This window comes from Semicossyphus pulcher, unplaced genomic scaffold, assembly GCF_022749685.1.
Source record: "Semicossyphus pulcher isolate SPU_LCO1_2020_fin unplaced genomic scaffold, fSemPul1.0.p SCAF_4, whole genome shotgun sequence".
In the NCBI taxonomy this organism is placed as follows: Eukaryota; Metazoa; Chordata; class Actinopteri; order Labriformes; family Labridae; genus Semicossyphus; species Semicossyphus pulcher.
The window spans coordinates 2,004,152-2,025,300 of NW_027211715.1; the positions used below are offsets into that span (position 1 = coordinate 2,004,152).

General features: G+C 42.8%; 1 protein-coding gene across 1 annotated transcript in view; it reads right to left on the reverse strand.

The window, feature by feature from the left end:
- Positions 1-233: 233 nt before the first annotated feature.
- Positions 234-21,149, reverse strand: part of kita (KIT proto-oncogene, receptor tyrosine kinase a) — a 30,361-nt gene continuing 9,445 nt past the window's right edge. The window contains exons 7-21 of the mRNA XM_069679662.1: positions 20,546-20,661; positions 20,193-20,307; positions 17,587-17,771; positions 15,177-15,283; positions 14,894-15,020; positions 14,255-14,359; positions 13,806-13,916; positions 12,335-12,476; positions 12,083-12,174; positions 11,834-11,964; positions 11,359-11,481; positions 6,957-7,068; positions 6,766-6,865; positions 6,377-6,482; positions 234-4,379 (exon numbers count right to left, since the gene is read on the reverse strand). Of these exons, the coding sequence (XP_069535763.1) occupies positions 4,197-4,379; positions 6,377-6,482; positions 6,766-6,865; positions 6,957-7,068; positions 11,359-11,481; positions 11,834-11,964; positions 12,083-12,174; positions 12,335-12,476; positions 13,806-13,916; positions 14,255-14,359; positions 14,894-15,020; positions 15,177-15,283; positions 17,587-17,771; positions 20,193-20,307; positions 20,546-20,661 (1,855 nt within the window). The 3' untranslated portion in view covers positions 234-4,196. The remainder of the gene's footprint in view (positions 4,380-6,376; positions 6,483-6,765; positions 6,866-6,956; positions 7,069-11,358; positions 11,482-11,833; positions 11,965-12,082; positions 12,175-12,334; positions 12,477-13,805; positions 13,917-14,254; positions 14,360-14,893; positions 15,021-15,176; positions 15,284-17,586; positions 17,772-20,192; positions 20,308-20,545; positions 20,662-21,149) is intronic.

Here is a 21,149-nt window from a genome sequence, read left to right on the forward strand (position 1 = left end):
GACGTACTTTACGTTATCGTCTGGCACAAGTTCCAGGGAACCAAAAACGCTTGTGACAACCGACTGAGAGTACAGCCGCCTAAGTGGCTGGGAAAATATTTGTTATATATCAATAAGATTTTGATATGTCATGAATGAAAAGAAGAATGGGAGATTAATAACTATACATGTAGGTGCACACCGTGGCAGTGTGCAGAGAAAGGATGTACGGGACCAAACATTTTCTTTGGGAATTCAATATACACAATTTTATTTACATTGACACATGTAGCAACACATCAGTTATACACAGTAACACAAAAGCCTCAAGTTTAATAAATATGTAGCAAAATGCAGGAAAAACTCTGATGTCAGAGGGGAGCCGTGAAACAATAATGTCTATTATTCTGAAACTTTCCTTCCTGGTTGAACAGTATTTCCGTGAACGTTGATGATCAGATATGAGAAATTGGAGCCGTTTTTGTTACCCAGTGAAGTTGCATAACTGGCTGTAACGCTGAAATAGCCATGGAGTGAAAAAGTGGTCACACAGAGACACAAGCAGCTTTTTCAGTTGAGTCTACAGTTTGAAACATTTGCACACGTAAGAAAATACACCATAATAAAATTCTGCATCAAAGTACCTTCAAAAGCATCGACGTTACTTTACATTATACGCACATTCATATTTACAAAAACACAGTAAGCAGTAAGACGGTGGGGTTTTAGTAGCCTAAACGACTTGATGAATCTTTAGTAGTGGCACCTCTGTGACAGAAATTCTTCTGCAATCACACACACACACACACACACACACACACACACACACACACACACACACATGCTCATACACACAAACAGGACACTTTCCTCGTGCTTCTCACAACAACATCCAGCAGTGGGAAGAAGGGGATCTGATAATGTCTGGACCGATACAGACTACTGGCTGAGAGGTGCTGAGAGTCCCACATGTGATGGAGGAAACAGCTGCTGGGAAAGCAGCTACTGGTTGGAGAACAATGAGACGGCCGACACATGGGGACGAGCTGCGACAATATATGAACAAAGAGCAGTGAAGACCTTCTGCGTTATCACCTCACAGGTGTGTTTGAATGTTTTATATTATTCGGAGTCATTTCATTTTGCTGACAGTGAACCTGCCGTTGGTGTTTGTGGTGGCTCCGCTCAAAAACTTTCTAACCAAATTGTGGTGAAACTGGATAATTAGATTTTATGATGAGCCCTGGCAACTCTGTCTGAACTCTCAGTGATTTACGGAGCTCCTCAATTGACAGATTGATCACTTGTTGTTGTTAATGTTTGCTACTTAGCTCAGTTCGTGCCAGGTCACGGAGCTGGGAGCACCGTGATGCTAGCTTTAAAACCGCTAGACCAGTTGGGAGACAATGAACCTAATCACGCGGCGGCCATTGTCCTCTGACGTCATGCTCAGGGTGGCTCAAATGCTGTGATGTCTTGCTGCTGTTTCAGGTTGCTTGTTGATTTGAGATTTCTCACTTTGCTATAATTTAACCACTTCCAGCTTTACCAGCAACTGAAAAGACCAACAGTAAAAACCAGGAGGCAAATGTGCTCATATTTCAAGCTAAAACAACATATTGGATAACCCATAAGCTAACGTTAGCATTCAGCCACTAACTAGATCAGATTAGCATTAGCTAGAAAATGGCTGCAAGGTAATATTTCTGTTTGGTACTTTTACACGATACATTAGGGAAGGCTTAAATTCATATCTATCTTGCTAGCTTGGAACAAATGAATTCATCTTTGCTAATGTGGTCTTATCTGGGAAGCAGGTGAATGCTAACATTAAAGAGGGGGTATTATGCTAACAGTTCATAAAACATCATCATTTTTGTCACCCTGGTGCTCTGTGCAGGCCCTCATACAGCCTCTGCCTGAAACCACTCAGTCAGCTCTGTCCCTTTAAGAAACCCCGCCCCTACAAAGCCCACTTTCTTCTGATTGGCCAGCTCTCTGAAGAAGATTTAAAACTTCACCCACGTTTAGTCTGGACGTCAAACATTGTAACATTATGTCTTACAATGTGAAACAGCATAATACCCCGTCTTTAACTGTTGTCTAGTAGCAGATGTTTTACTCTGAAATATGGCCAGATTTCCCTCCGGCTTTTCACTATTAGTTGTCTTTTCAGTTGCTAATTTATCGAGAAGTGGTGAAATGATAGTGATTTTTACACCGTGGTATTATGAATAGTACAGGTGAGTAAAGGTGAGCGGTTTGGCCTTGCTTACTTTTCAGGGGAAAACGAGCCTAACCTGACAACAATTCCACCTCTGTACTCCTCTAATCCTCTTTTGCAGTTTGTGTTAGAGTGATCGAATACTACGCAAGCAATCTCACAGCCATAGAAATGGATGACGTCCAACGCTGGAAACACTGGCTGTCACGGGACTTCTCTCATGAGTATCATGGCCCTGACTCTTTCTATGTTCTAAAATGCAGAGCTGCACTTCTGTGAGCCAAAACAGTTCCTGTTTCCTGATCCTTCATGACGGGGAAGAAGGTGAAAAGCAGAGAAAACACACGGGAGAAATGACAGTACCTGTCTCCTGTTGGTAAACGAAGGTCATACCCCGGATGTGGCAGTAGAGCTCAGTTATTTACACCTTTACAAGAGAACTCTCTGCAGCCCAGCTGTCCAACCTGAAACCTTACACCTGCAGTACATGCTAACAAGCTAAGACGAACGCTGAGAGTTACAGGAGTCTTTGTCAAGCGTGATGCTTCCCATTTTATCGTGTAGCAATGACTAATATCATTACCTACAGTCGACAGCGTACCTTAGCTTTACTATATTCCATGTTTTGTGTTACAGGTACAGTAGAGACAGAAAGCTACTCTACAGGTAGAGACATCCAACATAAGAGCAGAAGCGTTTCACCTTGTCGGCTTGAAGCACTCATGGACTCTAAAGATGTGATCAGACCCAAAGGGAAGCAATATTTTTCGCCGCTTAAGTTTGACAATGGGATCATTTGTTGTTATTCACGCTGGATAAACACAACTGGTGAACATTCTCTCCTCTAAGAAATGAACCAAATACCTTCCTGCACAACTTCATAACATCACCAGGGGCCAATGACAGTTTGGTTAACCGCAACCAGGAATTGTTTTCAGATTAATTGAATTGCTATGTGTTGGAAATGCCAAAATAACTTCATCATGATGCAGATTTGTAAAAGATTCATGCATTGGCAGGTTTGTCTGCAAGATGACAAGCAAACAAGTTTTAAAATGCTTGTTTCTTGAATGGTGTTCAGTTTGATGCAATCTCAGGATGTCAGGAAAATCCAGACCCTGCTGGGATTGAGTTGAATTAATCAAACTCCCATGAATACACTTTTGACACCTTAGATGTATATTCCCATGATTCGTGTCCCCTGGTGCACACTTAGGTCTTTGCAGTGACATGTAATCTTGGCAAGCAGCGAAAAACTGGCTTCACTTCTGGTCTGAACACACCATTAGCATGACCGAGCATGCTGCCTAACAGCTTATATACCAGTGTCTCAGTATCTACATTTAAATTGGCCCCCAGAAAAGTGTCTCCTTCATATCAACATACATCTGAACGGTTGGAAATAATACTGACAACAACAGAGTAAAAAATAAACTAAAGCTGCTTTACGTGGTGTGTGACGTGAAGTTCAAGTGCCTCGAGTGCTTATTTTTTTTCCTCCAACAATTGCAACAACTAACCGAAATAAAAACACTACATAAATAACCATGACAGCAAAACAAGGAATAACAAAACACAAAAAAATGTCCAGTAGAGAGCAAGTGAAAGACGGAGGGCTACAAAAAATAACCTTTGTGAATGTGTAGGAAAAAACGAGAAACAACAAACAGGTAACAGTGTCATCATGTCCTTAATGACAGTCGATGTCCCTCCTCCCTGGTGCCTCCCAGTTCTTTGCTATGAGCGGGGCAGCATTAGTCCAACTGTCCTCCCTTAGTCAGCAGGCAATAACAGCGATAACAGCGATAACAGCAATAAAAGCGTCGTCCTTTGTTGTTCTGTCTGCTAATAGATAGCAATTACCGTCTGTCTGCAACATGTTTCAACAGATGCTGCTGGTACCGGGGCGGTGGGCGGGTGTAGTGGGTGGGTGGTTTTTGTGGTGGAACATCACAGGCACTTTATGAGGCAGCCAGACAGGTCGGGTGGGTCCTCACACCCGTTGGGCTCTGAGTGTTGTGCCCTCCAGGAAGACCTCGTGCTGGACCAGTAAGGGCTGGGTCGCAGGGCTGTGACTGCCGGCTGAGTTGAGACGGTGGAAAGCCGCGCTCCGAGAAGCCGGCTCCTCCCGGGATCTGGGCGTGGCCGGGATCCTGGAGCTGAAGTTTAGATAAATCTGAAGAGAGAGAGAGAGGAGAGAGAACACAGTTTGTGAGCGATCATATTTTATCTTGTCTCAGTTTGACAGATTCCCTGTGTTTAATTTATACACACAACTCACAAATTTGGTGTTTATTTATGCATCATTACATCCTGCAGATCAATTTAAAGCTTTGCTGCTTGTTATGAAACAGACTGACATTAATGCTGATGCCTCCTTATGAGCTACAACATCAAACAAAACCATCAGGAAAAAGATTGATTATATCTTAATAGGTTTTTTGATGCATATAACCACTGCCGGGGGGAAGGTGTCAGGCGAGGCCATTACCTTTGCATTGACAACTCAGCCTTTTTTCTAGATTCTCCACGGTGAAGATTCCTAGCATGTGATACGTTTGAACGTTAAAAGAAAGCAGGAGGAGAATTTTTACACAGATTCATACACATGTGCCCGGACAGGATCAGCAAAGCGATAAGAGGTTTGTCCAAAGGGGTCGCAAAAATCAACACAAACCTAAAGTTCCTCATAGGAGCTTTAAAAGTAGCATTTATTTTGAAAAACCCTTTTCGATTCAATTTGCAGAGTTGTGTTCTCCTTTACAATACAATTACACTCATTACAACAATAAGTGCCCCCCAAAATATAAACATATGTCTTTGTGTTCTTGTGTCAAAATAGGAACGTGTTTTCTTCCTGTAAAACCAAGACGTCGTTTCAACTCATGTCATCAGCCCATCAATCAATCTTCAACTTCTGGCGTCAGAGGTAGCTATCTTTAATTAGCTAGCTTGCATCTGTTATGTTGTTGTGTCTCATCTGCAGCTCAAACCTTGTGCTGTTGACAAAGTTACACTGGCTACAGTTTACTCGCTTCAGAGAAAGTCATGCACTAAAAAAGCTAGACACCCATTCCCTATCTTTCTGAGAGTCAGAGGAGATGGAGCTAGGAGACAGTTAGCCTAGCTTAGCATAGAGGCTGGAAGCAGGGGAAAACAACTAGCTATGAGAGTACAGTTCTTCCTTATACCACGAGCCTATCACAGCACAGAATGAGGCCGAGCTGGATTTGAACAAAACAAAACACTGTGAGGCTGTACTTTAGCACAGCTGGCCTTTTAGCTTAATGCTAACAAGCTCCTGATAATACTAACATGCTGAAGTTAAGCCGGTGCAATATTTAGCAAAGAAAATTAGTTCAACTTGTGGATCCTCTAACGCTCACTCCAACAGTTTTTTCTTGTTTAAATTCTGCTCATGATAAAGTCCAGTGGTTAAAACTTCATACGTTCACTTTGTAATTTGTTTGTAATAAACAAACAGGATATAACATGTCAATAAAAGAGCTTTAGAGATGCTGCAAGACAGACTTTCATTAGCATTGGACAGAGCTTTTCCCCCTGATTCCAGCCATGCTAAGCTAAGCTAACTGTCGGCCAAAGCTTAAAACTTAATGTATAAACATGATCGTGGTCTCAATAATAGTATAAAAGTAGTATAAAGTCACAAACTACATCAGAATGAACTGTTAAAGCTGTTTGGCTGTGAGAGGACAGTCGTGCGAGCGAAGGAGCCTCGTATGTGACATGAGTAATTCAGATGAGCCGAGAGTTCAAACACGTCTGCTCACGCTGTGAAGGCGCCAGACCTGCAACTTAAGTATACATGAGCACATGGGAGGTGACCTCAAAAACAGATTCCCATGATGAAGAAGTCTTCAGACACCTCGCGTGTTAGCTGACTTGTTTTCACAGTGAAATAATCTGTGCTAATTGGTCTCGGTTTAGCGGTTAGCGTAGAGCATAATACCTAGATTCATGTTGGCTGACATGGAAAAAATGTCTGTTTAATGAGGATCAAAAACAGTGTCATTGGTATCACATGAGTTTAGCACACTGCAGCAGCACCTCTTTCACTACCTTATTATCCTGATGACATTTCGGTTCATTATTTTAGAGAAGTGGACTTAGAACCTTGTTGAGTTAAAGTAAACAACATAAAGTGCAACCTACATGCTTAGTGGCGTCTGACAGCTGCTGCTCAATCCTCTCCACGACCTTCCTGAAGGGGGGTCTGTTGAAGGGGTCAGCATCCCAGCAGGAGCGCATAATGTGATACCTGCACAGCAGCACACAAACACAAAGATACTTTTATTTGGCCAAAGATACTTTTGTTTTTCTTTTCTGTGCATGCATGAATGTTGTCTTTCAGTCCAGCTTTCATTTGGAGTTTCAGCAAGTTTCAGTTGTAAAAACCAAATGCAGCAGGATGAGAGTGGGCTGCTGCTCAAATCCCCCACATGGCAGTCTTTTATAGACTAACCTCTTTTTATTTAATCACACCATCTTTTCCACGATACTTTTACACACATTACACTACAACACCTTTTTCACACACTCACATTTCACTGGGTGCAAACTCGGGAGCATCCATTCTGTATCCTTCTTTTATCAGCTTGTAGAACTTGGCGTCCACAGGCATGCCCGGGTAAGGACTGTTTCCTACATTCAGCAGAAACATTCAGTTACTTTTTGCACACACAGAGAGCCAGACAAACAGAAACACACACACACAATGGACGGACAGACGTACCTAGTGAGAAGATTTCCCAGAGCAAGATGCCGTAGGACCACACGTCACTCTCAAACGTGTACACGCACTCAAAGATACTCTCAGGAGACATCCATTTCACCGGCAGACGAGCCTGAAAGAAACGCGCTCAGTGAGAAGATGGAAAGTGTAACTCATTCAAAACTTTGAACCCTTTCCCCAGAGGTGACGTCTCGGGTCAAATAAGTTAAAGACTAAGGGCTGCAGCATGAACAGGATGTACCAAGTGTCAGATGTGCACACATTGTTTGCCTGAGGATATAAAAACACACAGCCAAATTGCTGACGCCCGACATGTGTGAAAAAAATGCACACATCTCATCTCACACGACAGATCGCAGGCAGCTCATCAGCTGTCAGGTTCGTACATTTGAAATACTACGAAAGTTGCCACAAGCCACAATGACTGTTACACTGAATGTGTTCTGCGTTATGACTCAAGGTAATGATTTTAATTAGGTTTATAATTGCAGCAATCAAAACTCTAACTCAGTCAGCACAATGTGTCTGAGGCCTGCAGGAAAAATAAACGAGATAAAAAGGAACCTTAGCAAAGAGTAAAATGTGCAATACTAACAGATGTAAGGTAAGTAACCTTACACACAGGTACGTTTGCCTGGCATTCAGGTGCATCTGACAGCTCTGGTTACAATATAACACCTGACATACCAAATGCTTAAGTATTGTAACACTGGGTATAAGTTCCTGTTTATGTTTGCTGTTGTTCTGCAGTTGTTTATTGAGGGAGGTGTCCAGCGTAGTGGGTAGAGAAGTAGCTCCGAGGGAGTTATTGTTATATTATTATACACTACCAGTCACACTTTCCCATTCACTTGTATGAGAAAATGAGTCCAAACTTTTGACTGGTAGTGTGTATTGTTCTGGAAAGGGAGGACGCACGTTAAGGGAGCGAGAGCTAAGGAGCCAGCCTGTTTGGTGTTTCCTCTGGGACACCTCAACCTCCGGTTAGCTGTCGCTGTGACAAGGCAATCAAATCTGGGTTCTGTTGAGCTAGCAACACACATCACCACTTCCTCGTTCTTAATCCATCCGTCTATCTACCCTACATGGCTGCAGTATATTAGGTGCATCGCATGAGCATCAGATGCCCACTAGGTGAATTTTTTTTAGTGCAGGTACGAAAACCTTCACACATCTGGGTTGGGTTGCACCAGATTTTATCCACTGTGTGCAGAGTCCTAAGTAACTAGCAGGTTAAGAACTAGTTCTTTAATTGGAGCGCTGGATTAGCTCAGTTGGTAGAGCAGGCGCACCATGCACAGAGGCTACAGTCCTCGAAGCTCTGATTGCAGGTTTGATTCCTGGTCTGCTGATCATTTGGTGCATGTCATCCCCCCCCCCTCTCCTCCCCACGTTTCCTGTCTCTCTTCAGCTGTCCTATTTAATAAAGCCAAAAATGAAAACAATCTAGGAGTACTTGTGTTTTTTTTTTAACTAAGTTGAATAATAACCTTTAAGAAAAACTCATGTTGGACCACCACCTCCTTCTTAGACCTTTTTTTATTAGCTAGCAATACTGTACTGTAAGTTGTTTATTACTCTCATCTCGGCCTTTTCGTAAGTAGAAGTGTAGATTATTTTCTATTTGTTGTTTGATCATAAATTGACAACGACACGGAGCTTTTGGTCTCATGCGCTTGTACATCCTGCAAAGCCACGCCTATCAGGGTGAGGACTGTTTTCTTTCAGGGAGTTGTTAGTTATTTGTAAGTCGTCTTTAACTGTCCGATCAAAAGCAACAAAAATCAAACCAAACAGGAAGTCACTGCAGCATCACATGCTGAAACATAATGAGCAGCTTCAGGAGCCCAAAGTGTATTTAAAACCAAAGTGCCGATCGTTAGTTTTACAGGTGTGACTTTGTTTGATCGAATCTTTATTATGTACTCATTAAGAAATATGTGTCAGCAGGGTTGGGCGTTTCTCTCAGAGTCATCTAAGGCCTTACAAATGGTGCAAGGGCCCCGCCCTGCATTAATGGGTGTGTTTACAACTCTGATGACAGGATGTGGCAGAACTTTGATCTCTGATCAAAAGAGAGAAATAGAGGTCATAATGAGAGTAAATGGCAGAAACAGAGGTTATATAAACTTGTGTCCTCTCCTCATCAAGTTTGATGTCAGCAAATAACAGCAATGCCAAGTCATGTTGATTAGTTTATGTGTGTGTGCAGCAGCAGCATTTGGGGGAGGAGTCAAGACTATATATGGGCGTGAAGGAAATGCTCATTATTTAAAACCAGACATGGAGCACAGGATCGACTTTGACTCTTGATAGAATATTGAAATGAAATGGTGAATAGCCGGGCATGCTGGGTAATAAGGATGCACATTCCTGTAGTGAAGCCAGGTCGAACGGCTAATGTGAATATTTTCTACAGTTTTGCATTCATGTCGATGTCAATATTCACTCATCTTGAGGTTCTTTACAAATATTGTATTGAATAAAAATGGTTGTGTATCTCTCTCTGTTCTACACAGGTCTACTGATCCTCTCTCCACAGATGGAGCAATCTGTTTTGAAGCAGGGATGTTGCAGTGGGAGCACTGGGGTCTCAGGTGTGTCTGTGTGGCAGATGGTTTATATGGCTCAGGGGTCGTGTAAAAGGGCCCCGCAGCAGAATTTCTCACAGGGCCCCCGGGGAGGTCAGGACCGACTCTGCGTGTCAGAGTTTGTGTTTTCATAAAGTTCAAACTGAGGGGAAAATATGTGAATACAAAAACATTCAGTCACACTTTACTGACGTAAAGTGTTTTTAATTTGAGGTTTATTGTGCTGTCAAAGTTAATTTACCAGTTTACAGAGTTATCAAACAACAGGCGCCAGGTTTACTCTCCCTGTTAGCAAGCTAACTATGCTAACATAAACAGTAATCTGTTACTGGAAAATAAATCACTGTATTCCTCTTTTACTTTTGTTGCCACAGAAACAGAAACTCCCCGAAGCTCTGTTTCTGTTTCTCTCCTCCTTCTTGGCAGGTTGCTGCGTACCAGCAGAAGGTTAACCTATAGCTGTGTCAGTGCGCATGTGTAGCTAGCTAACTCAGCTAGCGAGCTGTCAGAGAGGACAGTGTTTTGCAGAAATTCTATTACTACCAATTATACATTGTTATCAGGCTGCAGAGTTACAGATTATGGGCCGTAGAGGAGGCGATGCAATGACAGTAGAGTCGATATATTCAAAGGTAGACGTACAGCAGGCTACACGCCGTCCTGATGATGTAACACATGTGGAACGAGTCGCAGAGGGGGTTTCATTTTTGGTAACACAAAAGTAATCTAACGCAGGAACGTAACGAGTTACTTTTAAAAGTAACACTGGCTACTACACGGTTAAGTGTAACTACATTGCTATTAATGCATTAATGAAATAAAAGTTGTAAGTGTAGTTTTGTGTAACACAGTAATCCAACAGATACCTAATAAGTTGATTTATTTCAATCACCATGTGGGCTACTGCAGTGCGCTAGCCAGAAGCTCAAGTGCACGGTAACCATGACTACTAATAGATTGTTTATGACTTTACATCCAAACTTTGAAATGGAGGTGCAGCCACTTACAGTAGGTGATCAGATCACATAAGCTTCCAGTGCTTCTATAACTAAAGAGGGAACTCACACGCAGCTGGTGCAGGGCTGCAGCAGAAGTCACGTTAAGTAAATATTTACCAGAAGAAGGAAGTTTGGAGCAGCTGGACGGCCTGTTTGCTCTTGAATATGTTGTAAAACCAGGTCAGAACTTAACTGTTTGCCTTTAACTTTTAGGCATCATATTACTGAACACACACTGGGATCATATCTCAACACAGCTAAAGTGTGTTTTCCAGTGAATTGTAGCAGTTTGTCAGGAACAAGCGTCGGTTCCAAACCGTATGTCGGTGTTTCTGTAGGATTGTGGCCTTTTGATGGCCATGTTAAAAAGGTTGTTCAGTCTTTTGTCTCTAAATTTAAGTTCAAAAATCCAAAGCCTTCTTGTCCTTTGAGGATCCACACAGGGCTGACCCTGCCTTTATTGTGTCTTGTCTAGATGCCCTTTACACAGGTATTAAACAGACTTCCCTTTATAGCCTCAACTGGTTCAACGTGCTGACCACCTGTTCAAATAAACAAGATCATAAAACTCTGCATCAGCGTCCCACTGACTTTAAAATGTTGTTGTTGAACTTTGAGGATGTACATGAGCAGGCCTCTAATTGTACCAACCTATTAGTGCTTTCAGACTTTGGCAAGATGTTAATATACTATTACAGGCCAGGAAACTGAAGGACAGGGTTTGATTTAGGATAATGATTGCATGTTGAAGGGGAGGGACTTTTCATGTATCCTACACCTTGTCTCAATTCCCCGTCTTTCGTGCAGACTTACGTTGCCTTTGACGACGTAGTTGGAGTCTGTGGTGATGTCTCGTGCCAGGCCGAAGTCACAGATCTTTGCCACCCTTCCCTGAGTCAGGAGGATATTCCTGGCAGCCAGGTCTCTGTGGATACACTGAAAAACAAACACACCATTGCCTTTAACATCTAATGATACGTGTGATATACATGACCAATCAATAATATAACACAGGTCATGAATGAAGTGCTTTTTCTCAGTTTGGTGCTGAATTTCCACACTTGAGTCTGTAACACACAACCTCTGACACCGATACAGGAGCTAACCGGCCACACTATCTCACCTCCGCCTGCTTATGAATGATTCAACAGAATGCTCTAACATGCATTTAAGATCTGTTCTCTCGCTACATGATCCATGCGTTGCGTTTTGAAACATCAGATATAATTTGTAGGAATTCACATCATGAGTTTTATACAGAAATCTAGTTTGGTTATTTGATGCTCACATTTTTGGATGCTAAGAACTCCATGCCTTTGGCCACCTGGTACGAGAAGCTGAGAAGGTCTTCTGTGTCTAATGACAGACCGTCCTCGTCGAACATCTCGCTCTCCGCGTCTGCCTCAACGTAGGAGCCGCCTGAGGAGACAATGCACACGAGGACGAACATTATTCTTCTGAAATCGTCTGCGTCTTCTTCAACAGTTTTCTGTGTATTTTGAGACTGAGAAATTTGATGAATGGCTGGCTTTCTTGCCTTTGCGTAGTGAGCGTCTCTTCTCAGAGAAGCCGGGCGGCAGCTTGCCAGCAGCAGAAGGCCTCATGGTCATGTAGCCGTTCAAGCTGTCACTGTGAGGAGGAAAGGAGCAGTCTGGTCTCAGCCGAGCAAAGCCACACATAGGCACGCTGCTGTCCAAATACAATACTCCTACGCACGTTCTGGATAGTAAATACTCTCCTTTCTTGTCCACAATAAAACCACTGCATAATATACAGAGAAGAACCTCACCCAGCTGCGTCTCTCTGCGGCATGACGTTGCGGTAGTAGTAGTCTTCCTCCAGCTTATAGCAGATGAAGGATTCCCTTTTTCTGCGGAGAAAGTTAAGCAGGTCTCCGAAGCAGCAGTACTCTGTGATCACCAGCGTCGGTCCTGCAGACAAAGAGACACGCCTTGTGATGAGGATGTTTTTAAATACATGACTCAAAGACTAAAAGTTGTAGCATGTGTCAAACTAGTATTACAGGGTGGATATCCATCAACCAATAACAATTACAGGTGCATTTTTAACTCAGGGTTTTAGCCAAGGTTTTGGAAGGACTAACAAGTGATAATCTTATTTAAGGCCTTGCACACTGTTGTTCACCCTGCTCTGTTACAAAGGTCGGCTAACATGTGGTTGACAACAAAAACTGTTAAATGGATGAAAAACTACTTGAATGTTGGAATGCAAAGTGTCCAAGGTGACTGTTTATCTACTAGGTTTTTACAAATGCAAAATGGCGTCCCACAAGGGTCGATAATGGGTCCTATTTTATTTCAAATTTGTATAATTAACTTATGTTCAAATGTTTCCAATACAAAATATGTTTTTTATGCAGATGACACCGCTATGTATACGCCCGCCGCATCCTAAAGAGTATCCTTAAAGAGGGGGTATTATGCTGTTTCACATTTTAAGACATAATGTTACAATGAATGTGTCCACATAAACAAATAGCATTTATTTAACCATTCTATCTCCACTTGCACTGAGTGGCAACATATCAATCTTCTAAGCTTAATTCTTTCAGACAGAAGATGCATGTCCAGAATTTAAAGTACTAACAACAGAAAATGTGCCACACTGGAATGCAAAAACAGATACAAGCAGCCTGTTGCAACACAGCCCAAATAGTTGATTTTACGCCTCTGACAAGGCAAATAGACAATCATAGTGGGGTGGCACCCGGGGTGGGCTATTTCAAGGGGGGCCCAGGCCACCCCTCTAGATCTGCCCCTGTGCACAGAGCACCAGTGTGAGAACAAGACTAGGTCAAATCCTAGTATGTGGGCAATGTGTTACAAGGACTGTCCTCATGAGGCCGATGACAACATCTTTGATAGCAGGTGCCCGCTGCGAGGTAGGTGAGGACCGCGGAGGAGCAGCCCTGCTCCGCTCTCTGCTGTCTCCTAAAACTTTCACTGGCATCAAACACAGTCCTGTGGTCACAGTATGTTTTTCCTTAAACCAACTCTGTCTTTGGTTAAAAAGGCTTCAGTTGTTTTTGATCCTTCATCTTTGTTTAAACACAGTCTTATTAAATGTGATGACTTTATAGGAACCGTCTGTTCTGAAAACAAAAATAAAAGATTTTTTGGGCTAAATGAAGCAGAGCAAGAATCACAGTCAATGAACAGTAAGTCTGTCAACAATCTCTAAAGTTTGCGGTTTCATTTGACAGTCTTAAATAATAATGCAAGACAACATGGCTGCCGCACCTCCAACGGTGCACGCTCCCAGCAGGTTGACGATATTCATGTGGTTTCCCAAGTAGCTGAGGACTTTGAGCTCTGACATCAGCGCCTCTTTCTCTGTGGCATGAGCGCTCGCTGTGGGAGAAAAAAATTGGAACATAATCAGGCTGTGCATAATGGTTAGCAGTAAATTGAGATAAACTGTGATAACATGTCATGATCTGGCATGCATGATTAAAAAAATTAGCTTGTGGCTGGAGGCTAATGGAAATATAAATATGCCTATTAAACATATTGATTTGGCAGCAGTGGGCAAACCACCAAATACAGAACATCCACTTAGCCGCTGCATGAACACCTGCAGACAAATGATTCATTAAGCCATTTAATTTACCAGTGCACATTTTCACATCGTGAAAATAGCTCTGCGGTGCTTGTCCCGCTTCCTTTGCATGTGTGCTGACCGTTCTTACATTTGAGCATCTTCACAGCCACCGTCATAACTGAATCTGCTTTGGACAGGCCATATGCAGTCGCTTCCACCACCTTCCCAAATGCACCAGATCCCAGCGTCTTCCCTGAAGACAAGAAGACAGACATAAAACTGTAACTCCCCATCCTGTTTCCCTCCCACAAACTGGCCCCATGCCAGCGTTCCTAGGACAACACCAGTTTGAGCCCCCGGGCTGTGTACGCAGGCACCAGGACACGCAGGATCCTGTTTAAGGAGGTTAGTTAAAAACAACACCCAGAATATGTCAACAAAATCCTGTTTGCAGTGAGGGAGTGGGGTTTCATCATTAATGAGCCGTGGAACTGGTTAGCCAGTGACCACAGCCATGGCTAAAACCTTAATGCTGTGTCCATACACACAGAAAACAGAGTGTTTGTCAATCAGGGAGAAGTAGCCTGAGGCGGGCAGAGCTGATGTCATACCAACTGCTCTGTTAGGCTTTCTAACTGACGCAAACCCCCGTTTATCTCCACATCACTCTGCTACAACGCTGATTTACACCTCAGACACAGAGGCCAGGATTTCAGTGCTGCTGTCGAGTGTCAGAAATGACAGATTAAAGAAACCACAGACGCCTGGAGCAGTGCAGGGCGCTCACCAAAACGCAGGTTGTTCCGAGGAAACTCCCACTGGTGATCGTACGGTAGCTGGGTGGGGTCAATGTACACATAGTTGTTTCCATGGATGTCTTCGATAACTTTCCACTGGATCTGGTATTTGGGTTTCTGGCACGAGGGCAGACAAAAAGACAACAAAACATAAATTACTCTTACACTTTAATTCTGGGGATTTTAATATTTCTTTTTCAGACCTGGTCTGACTCAAAAAAGAGGGTGTGCCTCGATGCCGGTAAAGTGCTGATTAAAGAGCAGCTGTCTTACCTGCATGTACTTGTAGAACAGCATGATAAGGACGAGGCAGAGGATGCATGCTGCTGACACAGTGCCAATTAGCAGAGGGGTGAACAGATCATGGGGAACCGTTCTCTCTGCAGGGACACACAAATGATCATGTTAGATATAAGAGCGGGGACAATCAGTGTCTGTTTCAGTGGGCTGACATGTTTACTCTCTCAATGACATTGCAGAGGGGCATTAAGGTAAGCCAGGGAGGGCTAAGTCACAGTGAAGCCCACTTTGTTCAAATCACAGAAACCAATCCAATTAAACACGTAAACAAATGATAAATTACTTTTTTTTCTTTGTTTGCAAAAACTAATCATTCATTTTGTTCTACTTCCTCTGATTCCTGTTGCCTTTACAGCTGTGTTGGTGAGTAATTACACGTAATCATTGTCCTGTTCCTGTCTGTGGTGCCTTATTGTTTTGCTCCTCTGTACACTGGGGCGTAATAAGCTCTTTAGAGATAAGAAGCTTTCTCTCCTCTTCAAATCTGAGAATGCAGCGTCTGCAGGAACTAATCCCCTGTAAACCTGTCAGTGCTTTCTAAAGCTTCTCTGTGTATTCTGTGCTGCAGCTCACTGACACCTCCAAGCCTCCCACAGCCCCCGAACACCCAGCTCCGCCAGGACTCCCACTGAGCTCCACACTCTGCGCCTCCGCCTGCTCTGCTGCTTCGCTGTGAAGCACAAAAATCCTGGGCACACGCTCCCAGAGGCCTGTCCTGCCTGGCCACAAACTCACTCCTCCTGCATGAAGCTCGCCCACATACCCGCTGTAGCCACAGTTAGCCCCCCGTTCATGCATAAACCCGGGGCTCCTGCTCAGGCAGAGACAAGTTTGCTGTACTTCACAGGACATGTGCAGCAGATGGGGAAGCCGTTATAACAGGGAGGATTTTGAGTCATAAAGTAAACAATGGACTAAAGCTAATCTGTGAGTGACAACATCTTATCGAGGCCTATCGTGTCTCCCTGCTGATGTTTACCTAACAGATAAAGACCAAACTCTGCTTGTAAAACCACATTTATGGGTTAATCCTCCACAGAATCGTGCTTGTAGTAAATATTTGGGGTTGAGGATTAAATCCTATGTGGGGCACAACTGCTACGATAACAGAACTCCTGAGTTCACTCAGCTGAGTTTAAAAAAACTAGGATCACAAAGATCTGCGTCCGAGAAGGTTTTCATGTCAGTGTGTCCTCTCAGGTGCTGTTCACTCTGTTGTGCTTAATTCTAATCTGAAGGTGAGGACACGCAGAGGATTACATCAATTCAGAAACAAAACACGAGACTGACGGGCGCCCCTCTTTATCACGTGGTGTGTGGACCTGCTTAAGAGCTGCATCCTCCTTTATTTGCATGAGCATTAATACATGTTGCTAACCTGCACGGGCTTCCAGAGTCTGTTAGGATCCATTTTAAAGCTATTTTACTTGTTTAGGGGCTCGGGGACCAGCCTGTATCACTAAGTTCTATAAGCTTTCACGGCCTCTGAGATTCTGTGCGACCACTTTTCTAAATAGCTGTCACACAAATTAGAAAAAGCTGCAGCTCAGCCTTTTTTAACTCTGCAACAAGACTGTAAGAGATGTAAAGTCATCCAACGTGGCCTTTAAAGCCTCTGCAAATGGGGCTCAAAATAAAAAACATGCATCTGATCATCTGAGTCTCATTCAGCATGCACAAACATGTAAATGTTTGAAACTCCGACAAATAACCCTCGTGTTGTTGTTGTTTTGATCAACTGCCTGGCTCATCTGCACAGCGTCGTGCAGACCTGAACAGTGTGTCTGACTCTCCAATTTTATTTGTTGTCAAAGCTAGGAATGCTTTGCTAAATGATAGCTCTGTAGCTAGTGCCTAATTACGAAGGAAGCAAACACCCTCTGGCCAGTTCAACACCGGCCGCTGAAAATAGATCCCCAGCAGCCCGCAGTGACTCTGTTGGCCGGGAATAGGCAACTGCAGTCCTTCCCCAACTCCCCCAGCCATTAATAATCAACCACCAGAGCTAATGCTGTGTTAATCGCTAAGCAGCTATGTGACTATTTTTATATTAGTGTGTGGCTTCATTTTCCTCAAAAACAAACAGCATAACCAAACCTCACTGAAAGCCAGCGTCTGACAGAAACTTGGATTGATGACTTTTAATCACATGGTTCGAAGGCGGCTGCAGATTTTGTTCTGATCCTTTGTTTTACTGTAATCCTTTACTTATTCAGTTGTTCTTATGTTTGTCTTTATTTTCTCATCTTTCACATGTTTTGTTGTTCTTGTTTTTCACTGCTTGGTTTTACAGCACAGTATTCGCATGTTTCAATTTCCTTCTAAATGTATTGACCTTTTTATTCAGCCTCCAGTTTTATTAATTTGACTATGTGAAACTCACCGCTGATGGAAAAGAGTGTGAACGCCTGCTCTCCCTCCACCGTCGCCACACACTCCAGCGTGTTGAACCGTCCCCTGCTGATGTTCACCCGACTCTCCACCTCCGTCTTCCCAAACCTCGGGCTGAACAGGGTGATGGTGATGACGTTGTGCTCCTCCTGGGTGGCATTCACCTGTTGGGAGCACCTGGAGGCAGAAGATTACACGTTATTGACACTGGATCACCGAGCTATTCTTCAGTCGTCTCTTGCGAGGTCACACAGGCATCTTTCCCCTCAGACACACATTCCTTTCCTGAGTCTTGTGCGAACAACAAAGCAGGAAACATGTGCTCATATTTCAGGATATTGTCAGCAGTTAGTTTCACCTTTAGTCGTTCTGTGTTCATAAAGTGAAATGTGTACAAGTAGCACACGGCTCCATATTTCTCATCCCCACCACTTAAAAGGCATCAGGGGGCACGTAGGGTCTGAGGTCACATGACCTGTACATACAGTCCATTTGCGTGTCTTGCATGTGATGAGCACTAATTGGATTAAATTATACTTAAAAAATGGCGGGATGAAGTTTGGATAATCACTCATGATTCACTGCCCGTGCTGCTCGGGGATTGGTGTCTCTATAGCAGCCAGGTGCTCGCCCTGACACGCACCTTATGTTTGACACGCGATGAGCCGCGTCCGTCGCGTGTCAGCTGTATCCGGGCAGAAGTCCCCGGGCCCCCCACCAATCACAAATCAATTCTTTCCAAATCCCCTGTCACCTTATCAATGTCAACCAATCACAAGTCAGAACCGTTAAAATCCCACATTCCACATTGATCATCAGTCCTGACTCGATCCGATGCGTGCGACCTTTAGGACCCTCGAGTGAATTACATTCACGTTTGTTTCATAACGTTTGAGGAGCAAAGAACTGAAAGAGGAGGAGAAGCTTTGTGCAAACATGGTGGAAAAGTTCCTAGAAATGTTTCTACATTTATGTTTTCTAATAATAGAATTGCTTTAGAACATTTTATTTATGAGATAACACAGAGCTGACTGATTCTTTTGTTAATTCATTTCATACAACTTATGACTAGTCTTCTAATATCTGTCAAACCACTAGATTACTTTAGGCTGTGGAGCTCAAGTTCAGTGCACAATACCAGAGTGTATGTCTCTGTATAATTATAGCCTGGTGATGAACTGAGGGTGTCTTCTAATTCGTTAAAATGTTCCGGATTTTTATTTTATTTTTTAACCCCAAATTTAGTGTTTTTCTGATTTCTGTTTTTTTTTTAATTAAGCGCATTTATTTTCAGAAAAAGGGTTAGCCCTAACCCTAACCCTAATCATGTGATGGATGAAAATTTAACAACAAACAATAAACAATGAAAGACAACATTTCACCATTTTTAAAGAAAAAATTTCTTCAATATCTATAAAAGAAAACTCTTTTTCCTTCTGTTCTGTCATTTTGATACGTCTCAAATCCAAGCGTAGCTTTAACTTAAAATTATTAAACTGTTGTTAAATTGTTATTTTAAGTGTCTGACAATATTTTGGTAGGAATCCCTACGAATAAAGATCCTTTTTTTTAACCAGAAACAGACGTTACGCGGCTCTCTTCAAATCCATTGACAAAAACAGCAATTCTACACAGCAGAACACTGGCGTTTCTGGTGTATCACAGCCTCAATCCATCAGTACATTTCTGTTATTAACTGAGTTAAAGTTTTAGTTTGGATCCAACACAATGTTTGAATAACACACAATAACATATACAAACTAACAGGTGGAGGGAGCTGCAGATCAGCATCTCAAATTTTCTGCAAGGTAAAATTACTGTTTTTGTCAATGGAGTTTGGTGGATTTGAAGAGAGTGATAAAAAAAGGCTCTTTTTTGGTCTCCACAGGGATCCTTTCTGATGTCGTGTCGACTGATCCTAGCAAACATATTCCTCTTATAATGACAAAAACTCTGTAGATAAGGGGCAAATGTTTGTTGATCAGCTGATTTATAAGTGACGATTGGCTGTTGAAACATGCCTCTAACGTCCTTTCAAGCCGCCTCTCAGTCTGACAGTTTATACTGCTGCAACTTTCCTCTGCAATGTTACAAGGGGGTTTTTCTCTATGCAAATCTTTGGTCTGAACTTTGATTATCTGCCTCAAAGGCTCCTCCACAGGACTGTGTTTCATGTGTGTGAGGGAGCTGGGCCCCGCCCTGGTGTATAACACCAACACAGAGAGCAGAGGACAGAAGCAGTGCGTCTGTAAGTGACATGAAAACTTAAACATAGTTGTGTCTATTAATTGGCTTTGACTTTTATTAAGCTTTCACAAATTTCATCCATGTTTTGGCTAATAAAACAATGTTTCACATCTGGAGTTGATTCTGTTTTTATCTCCAAATTCTGATATTTAGTGCATTTACATTTACACTACATAAACTCGTAACCTCACAACTGTCAGCATAAAATTAAACTTCAATCCAGTGCTAAAAATGCAAACAATAACATGAACCCAAACGTTAGTCATGTGAAACAGTCGTGTGAGCATGTAGCACCCGATAACTGACGGCAAGAAGCTGATGAAAGGTTACAGGGCCTTTAAAGCCTCTCACCTGACATACGGCTGCTCACAGTAGTACCAGGTGATCCGCGGGGCAGGAAACCCCTCCGCCACACAGCGCACCTGTCCATCCACCGGGCCCTCATGAGATTTGATTTCAGGTTTACCTAACAAACACAAGTTAATGTCACAATATGTCAGGAAGGAGAGAGTTTTTATTCAGTCGTATTGACGCTGAGTGAGGCATGAAGCGAGAGAGCAGGACCTCATTTCACACCGAGGAAAAGGTCAATGAAACCTTTTCCCACATGTCAGGGACTGAAGATTAATGCAATGTGAGGTAATGATATTCATTACGTGGCTTTAGGGAAGAAAAAACCTTTTAAAAAATCTGATTTAACTTACTGATCACAAAGATGGTGAACGTCTGGTTTACTGATGCATCACGGTTGGAGGCTTTAAAGGTGTAAACTCCGCCCTCGGTCATTTTCAGGCGCACCAGCCTCAGCTCACTGCTGTACCTAAACGAGAAAATCATATTGCATTTATTGATTTTGTTTAAAGGGCAATTTAGGTATATTTAAACCTCCAGTAGATTATTTTGGCCCGCAGCAGTGAAATGGGCTGTAATGACTGACTGTCATCCTTTGGTGCAAATGTGCTCGAACAAAGTACGTCCACTAAAAGTTCTTTTTGGTCCTCACAGGCTCAAACTGTTATTCTGTGTAAGTGTCTGACAAACTTTTGTAGGGATCAAATACAGATCATTTTTCTAACCAGAAACAGCCGTTACATCGCTCTCTTCAAATCCACCAGACTCCACTGACAAAAACAGCAACTTTACCTTGCAGAACACTGGAGCTACTGATCTACCGCAGCTTTGATGGTTAGTTTGTTTGACTTTGATGTTTTACATTTTTAAGTTTGGATTCAACACAATATTTGTATAACACACAATAATAATATATACAAACTAACAGATGGAGGCAGCAGTAGACCAGCAACTCCC